The sequence below is a fragment of the Ascaphus truei genome, chromosome 1 (genome assembly GCF_040206685.1).
Source record: "Ascaphus truei isolate aAscTru1 chromosome 1, aAscTru1.hap1, whole genome shotgun sequence".
In the NCBI taxonomy this organism is placed as follows: Eukaryota; Metazoa; Chordata; class Amphibia; order Anura; family Ascaphidae; genus Ascaphus; species Ascaphus truei.
Genome location: NC_134483.1, coordinates 365,239,686 through 365,256,646, shown reverse-complemented (window position 1 = coordinate 365,256,646; position 16,961 = coordinate 365,239,686). Strand labels below are relative to the sequence as shown.

At 43.5% G+C, this 16,961-nt stretch overlaps 1 protein-coding gene across 1 annotated transcript in view; it reads left to right on the top strand.

The window, feature by feature from the left end:
- LOC142499260 (microtubule-associated tumor suppressor 1 homolog) overlaps positions 1 to 16,961 on the top strand; it is a 99,387-nt gene that overhangs the window by 21,604 nt on the left and 60,822 nt on the right. Inside the window, exon 3 of the mRNA XM_075608400.1 lies at positions 5,371 to 5,578. Coding sequence (XP_075464515.1) covers positions 5,371 to 5,578 — 208 coding nt within the window. The remainder of the gene's footprint in view (positions 1 to 5,370; positions 5,579 to 16,961) is intronic.

The window sequence follows — 16,961 nt, the reverse complement described above, 5'->3', positions numbered from 1 at the left end:
ATATAGTTGAATATTTTGTTGCTTTCTACCAGGCTCTTATAGCTGCAACGTCATGCTGTTTCTGCCCGTGTGTCGTGCCATCACACAATGTGCTGTCATTAAAGCCTGATGCGCGTTTTACTCTACTGCTCTTCAGTGTTGGCACTAGTTACAGGTATTTTTATATTGGATGTATTTGCACTTGGCATATATGATCAGTCGTTTTTAAATTGCTTTGCAACAATATGGCTCAGTAAAACAACTTAATGTACAAGTATATTTTAATAATTGCGGTTCAAAGTGCCACTTGTACAACAGAGGTCAGTGCTCTTAGAATTTAGTTATATTTATTAATTCTGAGATCGCTCATTAGTTTTATTATGCATTAAAAATTCATTTTTAATTGGCATATTTACATTTATTTTAAAATCTAAGGCAACTCTGTGATAAATAGCAATGTAGGTGTTACAAGAGGGAACTTTTAGTACAATCTTAAACCTTGCAAGAGTTGACCGTTGGCAAACTAATTGCAGGAACACAGTGGGCATTACATAATCTCTGTTTCGTTATTGTCACCACTTGATCTACGTTTGGAAGCCTGAAGGTATTTGGAACATTGTACTAGTCATTTAATTGTTCAGGGAGCCGATGGATTTCAAAGACGGCAGCAGAAAATACTATTTTTTTTTGAGTGCCAGGGGGGTTTACAGATCATTGATTCGAACTTTGGCTCTGAAATTGTTAGAAGTTAATAAGCACCAAGTATGTGAAATTGTGCTACAAAATCTGTGTGTGTATATGTGTACAGAGATAGACGGACACATACATGTACAGTGTGTCAGAGACAAACAAATTTGTGGATGTGGAACATCCACAAAGCAAAATTACTGATGACATAATTCATTTGGTACTCTGGTCCCCTTGACAACATTCCTCCTCCCCCCCCCCGCCCCCACCCATTGCTTTAAACATTTATGTTTCTGGTAATGTACTTGCTAAACACCAATAAAAGCAATCTCACTTAGTATGAAATGAACTAATAGCAGCCTTACAAAATGGATTTAATGGGCCAAGTATTGGTAATTAGGCTTTACTTTGTGTATTTTATGGCAAGGTATGAATCACAAAGACTTAACTCATTGCCAGTGTATATACAGAAATGGGGATTTCATATTGTCAATCATAAAAAGCACTGCACTGTTAATACAAATCAGTTTAACTAATTGCATGTTAAAGCTGCTGCTGCTGCATTGTTACAGGGTGGGAATCGGAGTGCCTGGTGCATAATTGCACCGTATTCAGTTCTGGCAACTCCGCTCCCCCCCCCCACCCTTGTCTGCTTCCCGAGATACCAATGAAGGTACCGACAAACCATTCCCCTTCCAGGAGAAACAATGACCGTTTAAATCTCCTGTTATGCAGGCAAACGGCTTTCTGGGGCCCAGAACTAGTTTCCACCAGGACATCCCCATCCGTGTTGGCGGCTTTATGAGCCCCCCCTTCCCCTCTTTCACACCTCCTTCTCATCCAGTCCAACCCCCTCGCTCCTTATGTATCTCTCTCCCCCACTCTGTCACTTCCTCTCACTCACTTTTCTTCCCCCCTCCACTATCACTCAATGACACCCCCACTCCCTCAATTTCACACTAATTTACCCTGCCCCCTGGCCACACCCACACAATAACTCACCCCGCAATATGCATACAATAATTCTCGCCCCACCCACTATATGCGCACAATAATACCCCCCTACCCCCAATACACAGATAATACCCCCGCCCTTCCCCTGCAATACATACACACAATTCCCCCAACCACAGCAATACACAAAGAATAACCTCCCACCCCCAGCAATACGCACATGATAACCCCCCCCCCACCACCACCACCTGCAATATGCACACAATAATATCCAAACACAATATTCTGTCCACAATCACCTTTGGGGTTGTATCTGGCCACTGGTGCCACTCTGGTCCACGTGCGAATTTAGAATTTGGGCCTGACTTTTGACCAGGCCCAATTTACAGCACCAGCTGGGCCCCCTACAGCCACCGGGCCTGGTACAGTTGTCCCGGCTCTCCCGAGCCTGTTGGCGGCCTTATGAAGCCGCAATATCATCTATTTGGACTTTCTGTTGGCTCATGTGATGCTGTTGGCTCATGTGATGCTGGTTATCTAAAAGCCAGTGATACTGGTACCTTGACAAGTAATGATCTTTGGAACCAGAGTGTTCCGGAGCTGAAAATAGTTTAGCCAAGGGCACCCACTATTTATTTATAAAATGTTTTACCAGGAAGTAATACATTGAGTTACCTCTCGTTTTAAAGTATGTCCTGGGCACAGAGTTATGACAAATAATGCATGGTTACATAAGTGAACATGGAATACGTTATATACAACACTTTGCATGCGCAGTTAGAGATCATATATATTATATGCGAATGTAACAGTTACAGACCAGATTAAAATGTGAGACCGCTTTAGTTTTGAAAGAACTTAGACTGGTGGTGGCTGCGAGAGTCTCCGGTAACTTGTTCCAGTTTTGGGGTGCACGGTAAGAGGAGGAGCGGAAGGATACCTTGCTGAACCTTGGGTCTATGAACAGTCTTTTGGAGAAAATATCTCAGATAAGTGGTGCATGTGGTAGGGGTGAGGAGTTTGTTCAGGTAGCTGGGTAGCTTGCCCAGAAAGTATTTGAAGGCAAGACAGAAAAGGTGAACTTTGCGCCTAGACTCGAGTGATGACCAATCTAGTTTTTTGCGCATTTCGCAGAGATGTGTGTTGTAATTGCATTGGAGAACAAAACGGCATATTGAATTGTAGAGGGTGTCAAGTTTGCTAGGGTGAGTTTGAGGTGCTGAGCCATATACTACGTCTCCATAGTCGATAATTGGCATTAGCATCTTCTGTGTGATACACTTTCTGACCAGCAGACTTAGGGAGGATTTGTTCCTGTAAAGTACACCTAGTTTGGCATAGGTTTTGGATGTCAGGGTATCAATGTGCATCCCAAATGTTAAATGGGAGTCAAACCATATGCCCAAGTATTTAAAACTAGTGACCGGAGTTAGGGTGGTATTAGCGTTGGTTCTGATCAGTCATTGGAAGCTTTAAAAATTTAGCCTTGGTCCCAAATACCATTATTACAGTTTGTTTTGGGAAATCCAATTTTCAGATTGAAGTGTGTGTTAAAGGTCGGAGAGGCTAGGGCTGTGTGTATATAAGATTGTCATCTGCATACATGTGTATTGATTGCTTACAAGCTGTGGGAAGATCATTGATGAACACTGAGAAGAGTAGGGGCCCCAGAACAGAGCCTTGGGTGACGCCACAGGTGGTATCCAGGGGATTGGAGTTAAAGCCTGAGTTGGACACATGTTTGGATCTACCCGATAGGTAGGACTGGAACCAGTTTAAAGCATGCTTCCCTATTCCAGAGCTCTGGAGTTTAAGCAAGATAACATGGTCAACAGTATCAAAAGCCTTTGCAAAATCTAGGAATATTGCACCAGTAAGTTGTCCTAGTTCCATTCCACATGTGCAATGAAATCCAAACTTTTAGCAGGGTAGTTACCGTGGAGTGTTTGGGGCGAAAGCCAGATTGGAATTGGCTATGGAAATTTTTCTTGGTATTGTAGTCACTTAATTGGGAGTAAACACATTTTTCCATGACTTTGGATAGTATTGGGAGAAGAGAGATTGGCCTGTAGTTTGAGACAATGTTTTTGGCCCCGCTATTTTTCATCCTTGGAGGAAGGTGGTGGATCAAATGGGGGTGATTTTAAAATGTCCTTGAACAGTGAAGTGTTTAAACAATGCATGTAGCATTATACAAGTCCCATTATACATAGTCAATAAGAAAATATAAGCACATGCATTAATTTCTCGATCTAGAAATTCCAGGAGGTGGTTGCACATTGGTCTTTAAAGTTCTAAGGGGGTTTGGTTTCCTCTTGATTACAATAATTAAAATGGTGTGCACACTCGATAATGCCAGTATATGACGGCATCAATCAAAACCAATCATGCCTGCGTGTGCTTTGTCTGCGGAGTTGGCAGCATTGCATGCATTTGTTTAATCAATTGCCATAGCAATTGTCTGCAAGAACTTTATACTTGTGAATATTAATATATAACTTATCACATTGCTGTATTTGGTTAATATGTTCTGTGTTGTGCAATTTCACCAGGACCTTTGGTGCTGTCCTGCATGTAATTGACTGTTTGCAGAAACAAGATGATAAAATAGCATACCGTATGTATTTTTGCTTCTGGTCAAATAGTATTGAGCCCCACCTAGTGACCATGTTAGGGAAGGAATATAGTAATCACCATTTCCCCATATGTTCAGCTGAAAGTTGCCTTTGGCAGCACTGCACATGTATTTGGCATGTGTGGCCACTGGCCTCATCTAGAAAAGTGTAACTTTTGGCATCACACAAACTACCACAAAATGTAGACATTGGTCACTGAACTTTATTTGCTGCATTTTGGTTGGGAATCAAACTTGAAAGTTGAGTTCTTTGTTCGTTTTTGTATCTCTTCATGCTGTGAAGCTGCATCTCTCTGTTTGAGAAGTGTAACCAAACGCAACTCTGGCTCCTTAACATTTAGTTAGCTGTGAAACGGCTTCCTTGTAAAGGGCTTGGCTGTTTTCTGCATGTAGATCTAATGTAACTGTTTTTAAACTCAAGCGGAAGATATGCTATTGTTCTTAGCCCACGGTTATAGATTCTGTAGGTTATGATGCCTTTTAATCAACCAACATATCAATTCTCCACAGTTGCAGTATTCCTATTGCCCCAATCAGCACCCTCACATCTCCACAGTTGTAATATCAATTGTACAAGGTTTTATTTTTGTAGGTTTTTTTATTTTTATGCATCAACTTTAAAGACTGCAAAAGCCTCCTCAGCTCTTCACCAGATGTGAAGAAGCTTCTGTGCAGGAAGGCACCATACAGCTCATTGACTAGAATGGGATCTAAGGAGCCATACAGTATGTATTAAGCTGTGCTGACTGATGTCTCATGAAGTAGCACTTCTTGGTAAATATGGGCCTGTGTTTTATAGTCTGGGAAGGTAGGGCAGTGCTTTAAGTTCTATTCGGAGATTGTACTTGTGAAAGGAATTGGGGTTCTATGCAAAGTTGTTGGTGTTCCGTTCATTTATTTATTTTCTTTACTTTTATGGAAGCACAGTACTACTTTTTATTCATCCACACTTCAGTCTTTTGGGAGGATGGTTATACAGCAGTGTTTGGGACATCTGCTGTCTAAGAAGAGTGCTAAGGATATGGGGTTAAGTTTTTTTATTTATTTTTTATTTTGTAAGCGTCAATTTGGATCTTGACATCTGGTAAGGGCAGCAATTTGTTACTGTTTTTCAGCCTTTGCCTACTAAGTTGGCAACTCCTATCCGGACCAATTTGCACAAGGAGCTGGTCTGCCTGAGAAGTGCAACATCTCAGCAAGTTGTTGGTGCAAAAGGAAGAGTACAGCCCACTGATTGTTATCAGAGGAGAGGAAGTGCCAGCAGGAATGTCATCGCTGTCCGGGTGCCTTCTCCTCCCAGAGGCAGCCAGCAAGCATTTGTTGGTAAGAAAATATATTTGCATTATTTCACAAACCCAACTTGCCTGTCATTATCTGCACACTCCTGATGTCTTGTCCTGTGCGTTTTTATCTGTTTCCCATAAGAGATGGTGGTAAGTTGATTACCAAATTAATCTGTTCTGGTTTCTTCCCTTAGGCCGCGCTTATAGTGACGGTGACGCCATCGATGACGCCACCCGTCGCCACCCGCAAAAGTTATAATTTAACTTTCAGCGGCGTCGCTAGCGACGGGGTCATTGATTGGTTTACAGAGAGTCACATGGCGACAGTCTGTAAAAAATCAAATTTAACCCGGCTTCCAAATTTTTGGTCTCAACGGGTCTCCGTCGCGCTTACTATAAGCGCTGGCGACTGAGTCAATTGTTTTGGAGCGACGTCGCCGCACTTTAAGCGCAGCCAAATAGTGGTTTTAAAGATGGTGCAGCACAGAAAATAAGCGCAAACCCAAATCACCTAGTGATTAGTTAATAAAAACAAATAACATTTATATCACCAATAGAGAGATGCAGCTGGTATGAGGGTGTTTCTCAACACCCTTAGATAAGGCAACAAGAACTCACCAGAACGCAAAACTCCCCTCGGGCATGTAAAAAAAGGAAAAACCGCATAGTGCAAATGTGTACTAAACAACTTGATATCACACTGATGAATGCCCATTCACGTGGTAAAGTATTAAATCAGGTGTTTCCAGATTTCTGATCTGGAGCAGTTAAAGGCAGGAACTCTCCCGGACCATAATTAAAAAGAAGTATATAGTGTAACACATTTTAATTAAAAAACACATACATGAGCAGTGAGCCCATTTAACTCGCATGCTCCCACAAGAACACAGGCAATTTGACCACTCTGGGTCCAGTAGATGTCTCAGTCGTGCCTCTATGCAGTGGCTGAAGCTGGAAGGTCCGTGTATTCCTCCTCCAGAGCAGACTGCGGATGACGTCACAACCAATGGAATCCTCAGCCTTTGGCTGCTCCGGTCTCACAGCAATATCGGCAGATAGCGAGGCAGACAGGCAGCACAGTGCTCTTGAACATGAAAGGGACCATCCTACGCGTTTCAATCAGTACTCCGATCTTCATCAGGAGGATTCCATTAGTTGTGAAGTCATCCGCAGTCCGCTCGGGAGGAAGAATACACGGACCTTCCAGCTTCCGCCACTGCAGAGAGGCACGACTGAGACATCAACAGGACCCAGAGTAGTCAAATTGCCTGTGTTCTTATGGGAGCATGCGAGTTAAATGGGCTCACTGCTCATGTATGTGTTTTTTTTAATTTAACTGTTACGCTATATACTTTTTATTTTTATTTATGGTGCGGGAGAGTTCCTGCCTTATAACTGCTCCAGATCAGAAATCTGGAAACACCCGATTTAACCCTTTACCACGTGAATGGGCATTCATCAGTGTGATATTAATCAAGTTGTTTGATACACATTTGCACTATGTTGTTGTTCCTTTTTTTACATGCCTGAGGGGAGTTTTGTGCTTTGGAGTGTTCTTGTTGGTTATATGTGTGTGTGTGTGTACAAACTTTACTAGGGGCTATCAAGTTAGTTTGTGCAACATGTGTGATTACCTACTTTGGACGTTAGTCAAAATCCCCTCATTTGTTTTCTATTTCTTCTCTTCGGATAGGGATAAATATGTAAGGCAAGATGCAAAGCAACATATAATACCTATTTAATTCTGTCATTTGTTAGTGTTACTTTAATTCATTTTCAGGTATTGTTTGTGTTGGAGCTAATGTTTTTCTCTTCTGAAGAGTTTAGTTTGGTGCCCATATCTAAAATTCGGGTAGTCCTATTAATCCTGAAAGTGTACACATTGTATGTGGAGATATCTTTTTGGGCAGTGTTTCTAAAGCAGGCTGCCTGGGATCCCTTGTATGCCGCGGCCCCAGGGGAAAACTCGGCTGGCTGTTTAGCGGGCATCTCTGCACGGAGAATGAGAAGCCTCTTTATCTCTCGGCAGCGCAGGGTGTGCCCCCTGAGCTGCTGACCTGTTTAAGAGGTGTGGGGAGGAGACGGATGGCTTGGTGTGTGGGGTATTGATGAGGGCTGAGGGAGGGAGGCTAGTCATTTTTTTGTGGAATTGGGGAACGTGTTGTGCAAGTGAGAGAAGTGGGTGACTGGTGCTTTGAGGGCGAGAGTGCGGTGTGAAAAGGGGATACAAATGTGGAGTATGTTAAGTAAGCATTAGTATGATGTGTGCAAGAAGAGGGTGGGTGTACGTGTGTAAGCAAGGAGGGGATTGAATGGTTTGAAGAGCAGGGGTGCCCCAAGATTTATAAAAAAAAAAAAAAAAAAACTCTAGGAGGCCTCGGCTCAAGTTTGAGCACCTCTGGTTTTGGGGAAACATGAGTAATTGAAAAAATTATATCAAAAGGTGTTTTTTTTTTTTTTTTTTTTTAAACCTCAAGTCATCTTTAAAGGTAATTAGGCTACATTGCTACGCATTTAGTCTGCTAATTAAACTGCTTACACGTCAGTGTGAATGAAGAACTTGCTTCATTAAAATGTATTACAACCTACAGTATATTGAATATAGACTTAAAGAAATAATAGCTAACATGTAAATCTGGGATTGAGTGCTGGCCTTTCATGTTATATATACTGCCACTTAATTTTCTCGGTTTTCACTGTATTTATACATTGTTTCTGGCGCTTTTAATGCATTTTTTGTGGTATTTGGCACTGAATACCTTGTTTTTAATGTGTACTGTTTGCAAATGGAATAATGTACATGTCTTCTGCTTGAAGAGACATGTTACGATGAATGCGTATTGGGACAACTTTTTAATTACCACGAAATTGTACGTACAAATTCCCAGGAAATCGTAGACTGTTTTTAAGAAAATCTTCTGTCTGTGGTTTGAGGGTTGATCTGTGGGTTGGTGAAACAAATATTGTAAATATTTGCAAAGCGGTGGCTATATAACATGTTTAGGCTTCTGCGTGAGTAAAAACAATGAAGGCTGAAACTTAAAGCTAACATTTTTTGTCTGTTGGTTCGAATGAAAAAGGATATGAAGGGCTTAATTGGAGAAAATGTTATGTATATTCTGAATACTGTATTCTCTTAAAGCAGCATTCCCATACGTTCTCCCCCTTTTTATTTTATTTTTTATATGTAAAGCATGTTGCAACCCCGTGTATGCTCAGCAACACAGAACTCTGTCCCCTAGCAGGTTCTTGTCCATGGACATGTGGCTGGATAAGCCAGTAGGAAGGCTGGTAACGGAGGAAGGACTGAGGGGGAGTGAGCCTTGAGAGCAGAGGGCAGCCATGAGTGAGATTCAGATCTGGGCAGAGCGGAGGAGTGAGGCTTTATTCAGAGTCTCCTGCCTATATAATGTGACCTACACATATGCCATGGAGAGCTAATCAGGGAGAGCCCAGCTGCAGAGAGCAGGAGACAGGCTGCTGATGGGGAGGGGTTGAGACCCCGACGGGTTATAGGGAAAGTGTTGCCACACTGTGGCGGTAGGGGTAGATTTGGCTACTCTTAAAGGTTAAGACTGCCATCACCTTACTGGTCAATATGATGTATTTGTTCATGTATGTACAGTTTATAGTACCAAGTCTATGTATGTTATTCTTAAAGTAGGTAAAACAGTAATGTACAGCTCTGTTCAAGAGGGTGGATCTGCAGGGGTTAACGGTCTTGCAAAAGGAGCTGTCATTGTATTGTATTGTATGTCTTTATTTATGTAGCGCCATTAATGTACATAGCGCTTCACAGTAGTAATACATGTGATAATCAAATAAATAACAGATAATATAAATAACAGATCACATTAATAATCACATTAATAATTTGGTTTTGTAGGCCTGGACACTGATTGGATTAGGCCCATTGTTGAGGAACCAGGGAGAGGTCAACCACTTGCTGAGTAGACTTGTTTTGAATGAAATCTGTACGCCCTGGGTGCTGTATATTGTATGACTGTGAAGGGGAATTGTGTGGGCTTTGTCCTCTATCTGCCTATATCCTGTGGATTGTTAAGAATAGGAATGACCATATTTGGGCATGCCATTGTGGGCTTCCTGGCCCACTTTCAACCCCATAATCTCATTAACAGGTCTGGGGCCACGTGCAGAGATCAGGGCTATTCCTACCCAGACTAGCTGGCATTTACCTGATAGGGCTATGAATACTCCTTCTCCCCAGCCTCAATAGTCATTCTAATAGCCTTTGTGAAGGCTGTGAGCTAAAAGCTGACAGGGAGTCAACAGAAGGGAACCCAGGAGACCCAATGCAAGGGTCTGGAGCATCCGGTGGAGCTGCAGTCTGTGTGCAGCATCAGCCTGAGCTGTTTGGAGTGAAGCAACGGTGGGGAATTAAAAACAGCTAGCTAGCGGAGAGCAAGGCAGTGCTGTTGGAATACATTTCTGGAAACTTCTGTACAGATGTCCCTGCACCTTGGACTATAGGTTGTTACCCCAGTTGGATGAGCTTGTGTTTTTCTTATGTACTGCAAGTTTGTGGACACTTTTTTTCCAATCAACTCACTTTTGTTCAACTCTGCAGTTCTGTTTAGTGTACTGCTCCTTGGTGTAACTGGGAACAAACAAAAATTATTTATTAAATACTAAATAAGTACACATCTAACCAAAAACTATTTAAACTAATTTAAAAGTAATCTTAAAATCTCTAAAGAAAGCGGTGACGGAGCGGGTCGGCGAACCCAGTGAGGGTGTATGGATATACGGCACTTAAAGTATACAATATACTATCATAGTGGTCCCATGTGTGGGTGCCACTGCATGTAAACTTTACAATCAATGACTTCATAAATTGCAACAGCAAAGGAGTTATATATACTATTACATGTTCATGTAGTAAAATGTATGTGGGTAAAACCTTCCGCCAGCTGAAAGTGAGAATCCTTGAACATCTGGGGTCCATACGTAATGAACATGATACACCCCTAGCTAGACATGTGAATGGTATACACGAGGGTATCTCTAAAAACCTGCGCTTTGCAGGGATAGAACTAGTACCTTTGGGACCACGTAAGGGTGACTGGAATAGATTACTCCTACAAAAAGAGTGTAAATGGATATATACGCTGAAAACCCTAAGCCCTATAGGTCTGAACGAGGGGTTTATATACTCACCTTTCATCTAACAACTTTATACAGTCAGGGTAAAATATACCTAATATTCAGCCAGACCGTATTGACCCTTTTGGGCGGACTGAACAGCCAGTTGTCACTCCTACACTCATAATATACCCTATCTCTTCCACTGAACTATAGATACAAACTTATATGTTCACCCCGCTCACCCCAATACTACAACACTGGCAATATAGGTCTATACCAGGCCTGCCCAACTCGTAAAGTGAGAAGGGCCAAACTGCTCCAAGGAAAAAAAATTTGGGCCGCACGGGTTAAATCATCATCATCATCATCTCTCCTCCAGCACCTCTCCATCGTCATCATCCTCATCTATCTCTCATACCCCCATCTCTCCCCCTCACCCACACAATACCACCCTCCACATCAAAAACACAATACCCCCTCCACATCCCCCCAGCCCATTCCATGTCAGCAGCCCCCCCCCAAGTCAGCATCCCATGTCAGCATCCCCCCCATGTCTCTCTTCCCTCAATATAACACTCTCTCCACCTCCCCTAAATCACACCCTCTCCCCCTCCTCTCAATGACACTCTCCCCCTCCTCTCAATGACACTCTCCCCCTCCCCTCAATATGACACACTCTCCCCCTCCCCTCAATATGACACTCTCTCCCCCTCCACTCCATATGACACACTCCCCCTCCCCCTCAATATGACACACTCCCCCTCCCCCCTCAATATGACACACTCTCCCCCTCTCCTCAATATGACACACTCTCCCCCTCCCCTCAATATAACACACTTTCCCTCCCCTCAATATGACACACTCTCCCCCTTCCCTCAATATAACACTTTCTCCCCCTCCCCTCAATATGACACTCTCTCTCCTCAATATGACACTCTCTCTCCCTCTCTTCAATATGACACTCTCCCCCTCCCCTAAATGACACTCTCTCCTCCTCCTCTCAATGACACTCTTTCCCCCTCCTCAATATGACACTCTCTCCCCCCCTGCAACTCACATCATACACCCCCTGCACCTCACATCACTTCCCCCCCTGCACCTCACATGTCAGCAGCCCACCCCCCCCTCACATGTCAGCAGCCCACCCTCTCACATGTCAGCAGCCCACCCCCCCTCACATGTCAGCAGCCCACCCCCCCTCACATGTCAGCAGCCCACCCCCCCTCACATGTCAGCAGCCCACCCCCCCCTCACATGTCAGCAGCCCACCCCCCCTCACATGTCAGCAGCCCACCCCCCTCACATGTCAGCAGCCCACCCCCCCCTCACATGTCAGCAGCCCACCCCCCCTCACATGTTAGCAGCCCACCCCCCCTCACATGTCAGCAGCCCACCCCCCTCACATGTCAGCAGCCCACCCCCCCTCACATGTCAGCAGCCCACTCCCCCTCACATGTCAGCACCCCCCCCTCACATGTCAGCACCCCCCCCCCTCACATGTTAGCAGCCCACCCCCCACCTCTGCACCAGCCCGTTTTTCACCCCCACCCCCCACCAGCCCGTTTTTCACACACACACACACACACACACACACACACACACACACACACACACACACACACACACACACACACACACACACACACACACACACACACACACACACACACACACACACACACACACACACACACCCCTCTCTACCTCTTTTAGATCAGCACATCCTCTCCCCGGCACTAAGCCCCGCCCCCAGCATGCTCTGACCTCCCCGGCATCCTGCATCCTCCTCATGCTGCTTCTGCCCCCGCGCACTGCAAAACCCGGGGGAGGGGGGGGCGGTGGAGGAGGGGGGGCGGTGGAGGAGGGGGGGCCGGTGGAGGAGGGGAGGGGGATGAATCGCCGCCATTTTTTTAAACTTTAAAAAAAAAATTGTTTTTTTTAAAAATTTATTTAATTAATTAACTGGCGCCCGGCCGGAGTCACCGCGGGCCACACAGAGAGGCCAGGGGGGCCGCATGCGGCCCGCGGGCCGTATGTTGTGCAGCCCTGGTCTATACCTTTTGGAGATCTCCACAGGTACATGCTGGATAGGAACCATAAATAAATAATGGGGCCACTGCTGTTATAAATATAAATAATAAAGTCAGCTTAAATATATTTAATAACTAGCAAGACCGCATTGACCCCTTTGGGCGGTCTAAACAGGTAGTGTTCACTCCTACATGGCACATACACAAATAGATATGGACAAACAATTACAATACTGTACTACCACTTGGTCAATCAGACCCTTACCTTTGTGGGCTTATGGCAACAGAACATGAAACACTTTAATAAATACTGCAATAAGCCCGCATCCTATGGGAGATAAGGATACAAAGATTTATTTACCATATGATATGGGCTGCATGCCAATTAGGGTATGTTCACGTATATTACCATTATACTTACCTACCACATCACTCGTACAGGGATCAATATGTACTACCTAAGCGTCCTGCTCTATTACTATGCATCGCTATTCAATACAATATGGCTACATAATCAATAGCCATTAAATCAGGTAACTAAACTGAGGCGGATTACCTGATAGGGTCTCCGCGTCAATATTTAAAACGCCCCTTGACCCGCCCCCAGGAGGGGTATAAATACATACCATAGAGGAGATACGTTACACTCCTCCCCCCTAGAAGAAGCGTGAAACGATCGTCGGGTGTCAGGCGACGCGCAGACCGATGACGTCAGCCAGCTTTTTTCGTGGAGCTTGAGGACGGAGCGTGAGGCATCCCCACTGACTCACGAGCTACATCTCAGATATGGGTGATATGCAGCGCACTATAGACATATTGCACACTCACTAGAGTACTATGCCCCAACTATGAGGAGTATATACATGAGGGACATACAGACGCAATTTGCCTAGTGACGCAGACCGGATGGTCTTTGTGGCACACAGGCTTGTGCACTAAGGCTAATTAGCTATACTCTATGGCACATTGCGGATTTACTATATACATACTTATATTGTAAAGTTTACATGCAGTGGCACCCACGCATGGGACCACTATGATAGTATATTGTATACTTTAAGTGCCGTATATCCATACACCCTCACTGGGTTCGCCGACCTGCTCCGTCACCGCTTTCTTTAGAGATTTTAAGATTACTTTTAAATTAGTCTAAATAGTTTTTGGTTAGATGTGTACTTATTTAGTATTTAATAAATAATTTTTTGTTTTGTGTTTTAACCTCCTGGTACCCATATGGTTTAATATTTATCTATACTCAGAGTTATATTTCAGTTGAGTGCAAACTTATGGGATTTCTTTCTGTTGGTCATCTCTGACCAATCCTATTCACCTGTTACATATTCCCATGCACCACTTTTTATCTATAGCATTTGAATATTAAGGTGAGCAGTGTTTATACATTCTCTATTGGAATAAAATAGTTACCTTTAATTCAGTGCATGACTGAAGACATATTCACCCCTTGGGGGACAAAAACAAACACCTCCTATGTGTTTCGGACCGGTAGGTCCTTTATCAAGGAGTCTCCTTGATAAAGGACCTACCGGTCCGAAACGCGTAGGAGGTGTTTGTTTTTGTCCCCCAAGGGGTGAATATGTCTTCAGCCATGCACTGAATTAAAGGTAACTATTTTATTCCACCTGGCTCCGTGGCTGTGCGCCATTTGCTTTTTCTTCTTGCTGCTTCTGGACTTCCCTGTTTGGCTGGCACGCCAGTAATTACTCCTGAAGATGACGTGAGTGGGCTTAGAGACTTTAAGACTGCAATAGTTGAGTACTGCTACATATGTATTATAAGTGACTCACAGGTCTATTGTTTATTCCCACTCCCACTGGTGTCTTCATGGATTGTGTTATACTGTTATAACTGGATGAAGTTGTCTGGGGTTTGAGCACCTTAATTTTTCTTACCTCCTTGGTGTAACTGTCCCGGTCTCCCGTGATACACATCTGTGAATTACAGGCCTGCAACCTCCAGTAAAAATACACACCCTCCAATGGGGAACCGGTACTACACAGGCCTAACTAACCCCCCAGGATTGGGAGGCCTATTAGACAGACTAAAATACACATACATGCACAGTGCTTGGGTGAACTGTGATTGATTTTGTATTGTGCCTTGTGAGTAGTGGTCCTATTCCTAAGGATCATGCGAGTATTGATTGCATGTGCTATAGTTTCCATTCTATTGATAAACCTGTCAACTTATATACTGGTGGTGTGTCCCTTTTTGTACTGGCCGCGTGCACGTGTGGCGGCTAACATAACTGTACAGACATAGGCCTCTACCTCAGCACCAGGAATATAGTATATGGTGTAGCAGAAAAAGGAGAGATTGGTGTACATTTCTAAATTCTTACCTAAGCTGGCAATAGTTTGGTGCTCTTGTTATAAACCTGTAATTGTGATTGTGCCTAACAAAATAGCCGCCTTCTAACTTTGTGCTGCAGTCTGAAATGTTGCAGCTGATAAGTAACATTATATCACGACGTGTAACACATTTTTACAGCTTTTGGAGTAATAGGCAGTCATCTATTAGGAACTCGGTAACAGATCTGATTGTGATACTTTGTTGCCAAAGGGCAGAGCTCAAAAAGGTCTGTTTCAAAAGCAAAAAATAAATAGGACTTTCTAAATGGTGGCTATAGCAACCAAAGGATGATCCGTACATTAAAACAAATCATTAAAAATGGCAGTTTAATTTTTTTTATGAAGAACGTATGATCTAATGCTACAGAACTGATTTATTTAAATAAAGTGTTTTTCACGATTTGCTACTTTAAGTGAAATTGCTAAATAGAAATGATTATATTTTATTTTTGCTGTTCTGTTGGTCTGACAGACTCAACACCTTCTGTGTGTTATGCTTCTGCTGTACAATAATCTGCCTGATTGATTATGCATGCTACCTGTCTTTAATAACATGAACAGGAGCTAGAGACACCCTTGGGGCTACTAATAACCCTGGGAAGTTAGGAATGCTCCCGCCAAGATACTTTAGTTGTTACTAGTGTTGTACCGGGTAGTGAGTTTTGAAGAAAAAAAAAAGGTAACGGGTACCCAGCCAAAATCAATAGTTCTACTAGGCCGGTTACCCAGTTTTTCACTTAACTGCAGGGTGGCGGCGACATCTAGGAACAGCAGCAGAGGTCAAGAGCAGGAGACTGAGCGTTCCTATTGGACAGCCGGCTGTCCAATAGGAATGCTCCGTCTCCTGCTCTGGTCACATGGTTCCCTGGCGACACACACACACACACACCTTACCTGCTGTGGTGCTGTGTAATGGATTCCTGCTTTCCCACGCTGAAGACACTTCCGAGGCTGCCACCGCCACAGGACCTCTGCTGCTGTTCCTAGATATTGTCCATCGCTGGCTAAAAGGTAGGTAATATTATTTTCAGCTACCCTGACATTACCCAACGCCAGGCCCACTTCTCAGTTGCTGGGTAACGCCGGGTACCGGCTAATTTCGGGTACTTGGTACACCACTAGTTGTTACTCTAGTCTTAAATGTACAATTTCTTGGAACTTTTCTAAAAGGATGTGTGAATAATAATTCCTGCTGCTGGAAAGACACCTCACAAGAAAGTCCTAGGTCACTCCTTTACCTCTATCGACGGGGATACTTTTATGGTTAGGACTGTGGGCTGCAGATTTATCATCAAATAAGTTGTCGGAAGCCATCCTATACAAAGCATCTGGAGGGAGAGGATTTCCCCTTCAGGATGACCCTTCTTGCTGTTATAGGGAGTTAAATTTGTGCTGTTGGTTACAAAGCAGGCTATTTCTCAAGGAGTTGGTAGTTAAATAAATTAATTATTTAAGCAAATGGCCTAGATGGCGCTATAGATAATAATTAATAGATGTAGTGCGGCCAACCAAACCCGTAGGTGAATCCAGATGAACTTTGCCAATTTCTAGTGTCCAAAGTTTTCTGGCCACAATCTCACTCGATCTTTAACGTATGTAAATGACAAGAAAACATACAAAACACCAATGGTGAATTACTTGATGACAATATAGATATAGCTGGCTAGAATATTGGACAAAAGCTGACCAGTAAAGTATAACAATGAAAAACTCCTATTGGAATACATTTATTGCCATAAACAATAAAATGCTGCATAAGCTAAAAAGCTTGGAAGTAGGTTGGTATAAAATAGCCAAAAAATCTCCTATTGGAATCTACTTCAAATGAATTAAAATTGTAATCCTACTCACGATCCATCCAGAGGACTTGTGCCTGTAAGTAGGGACCACTGAGAGTGCGTTCTCCCCTGGCTGTCTC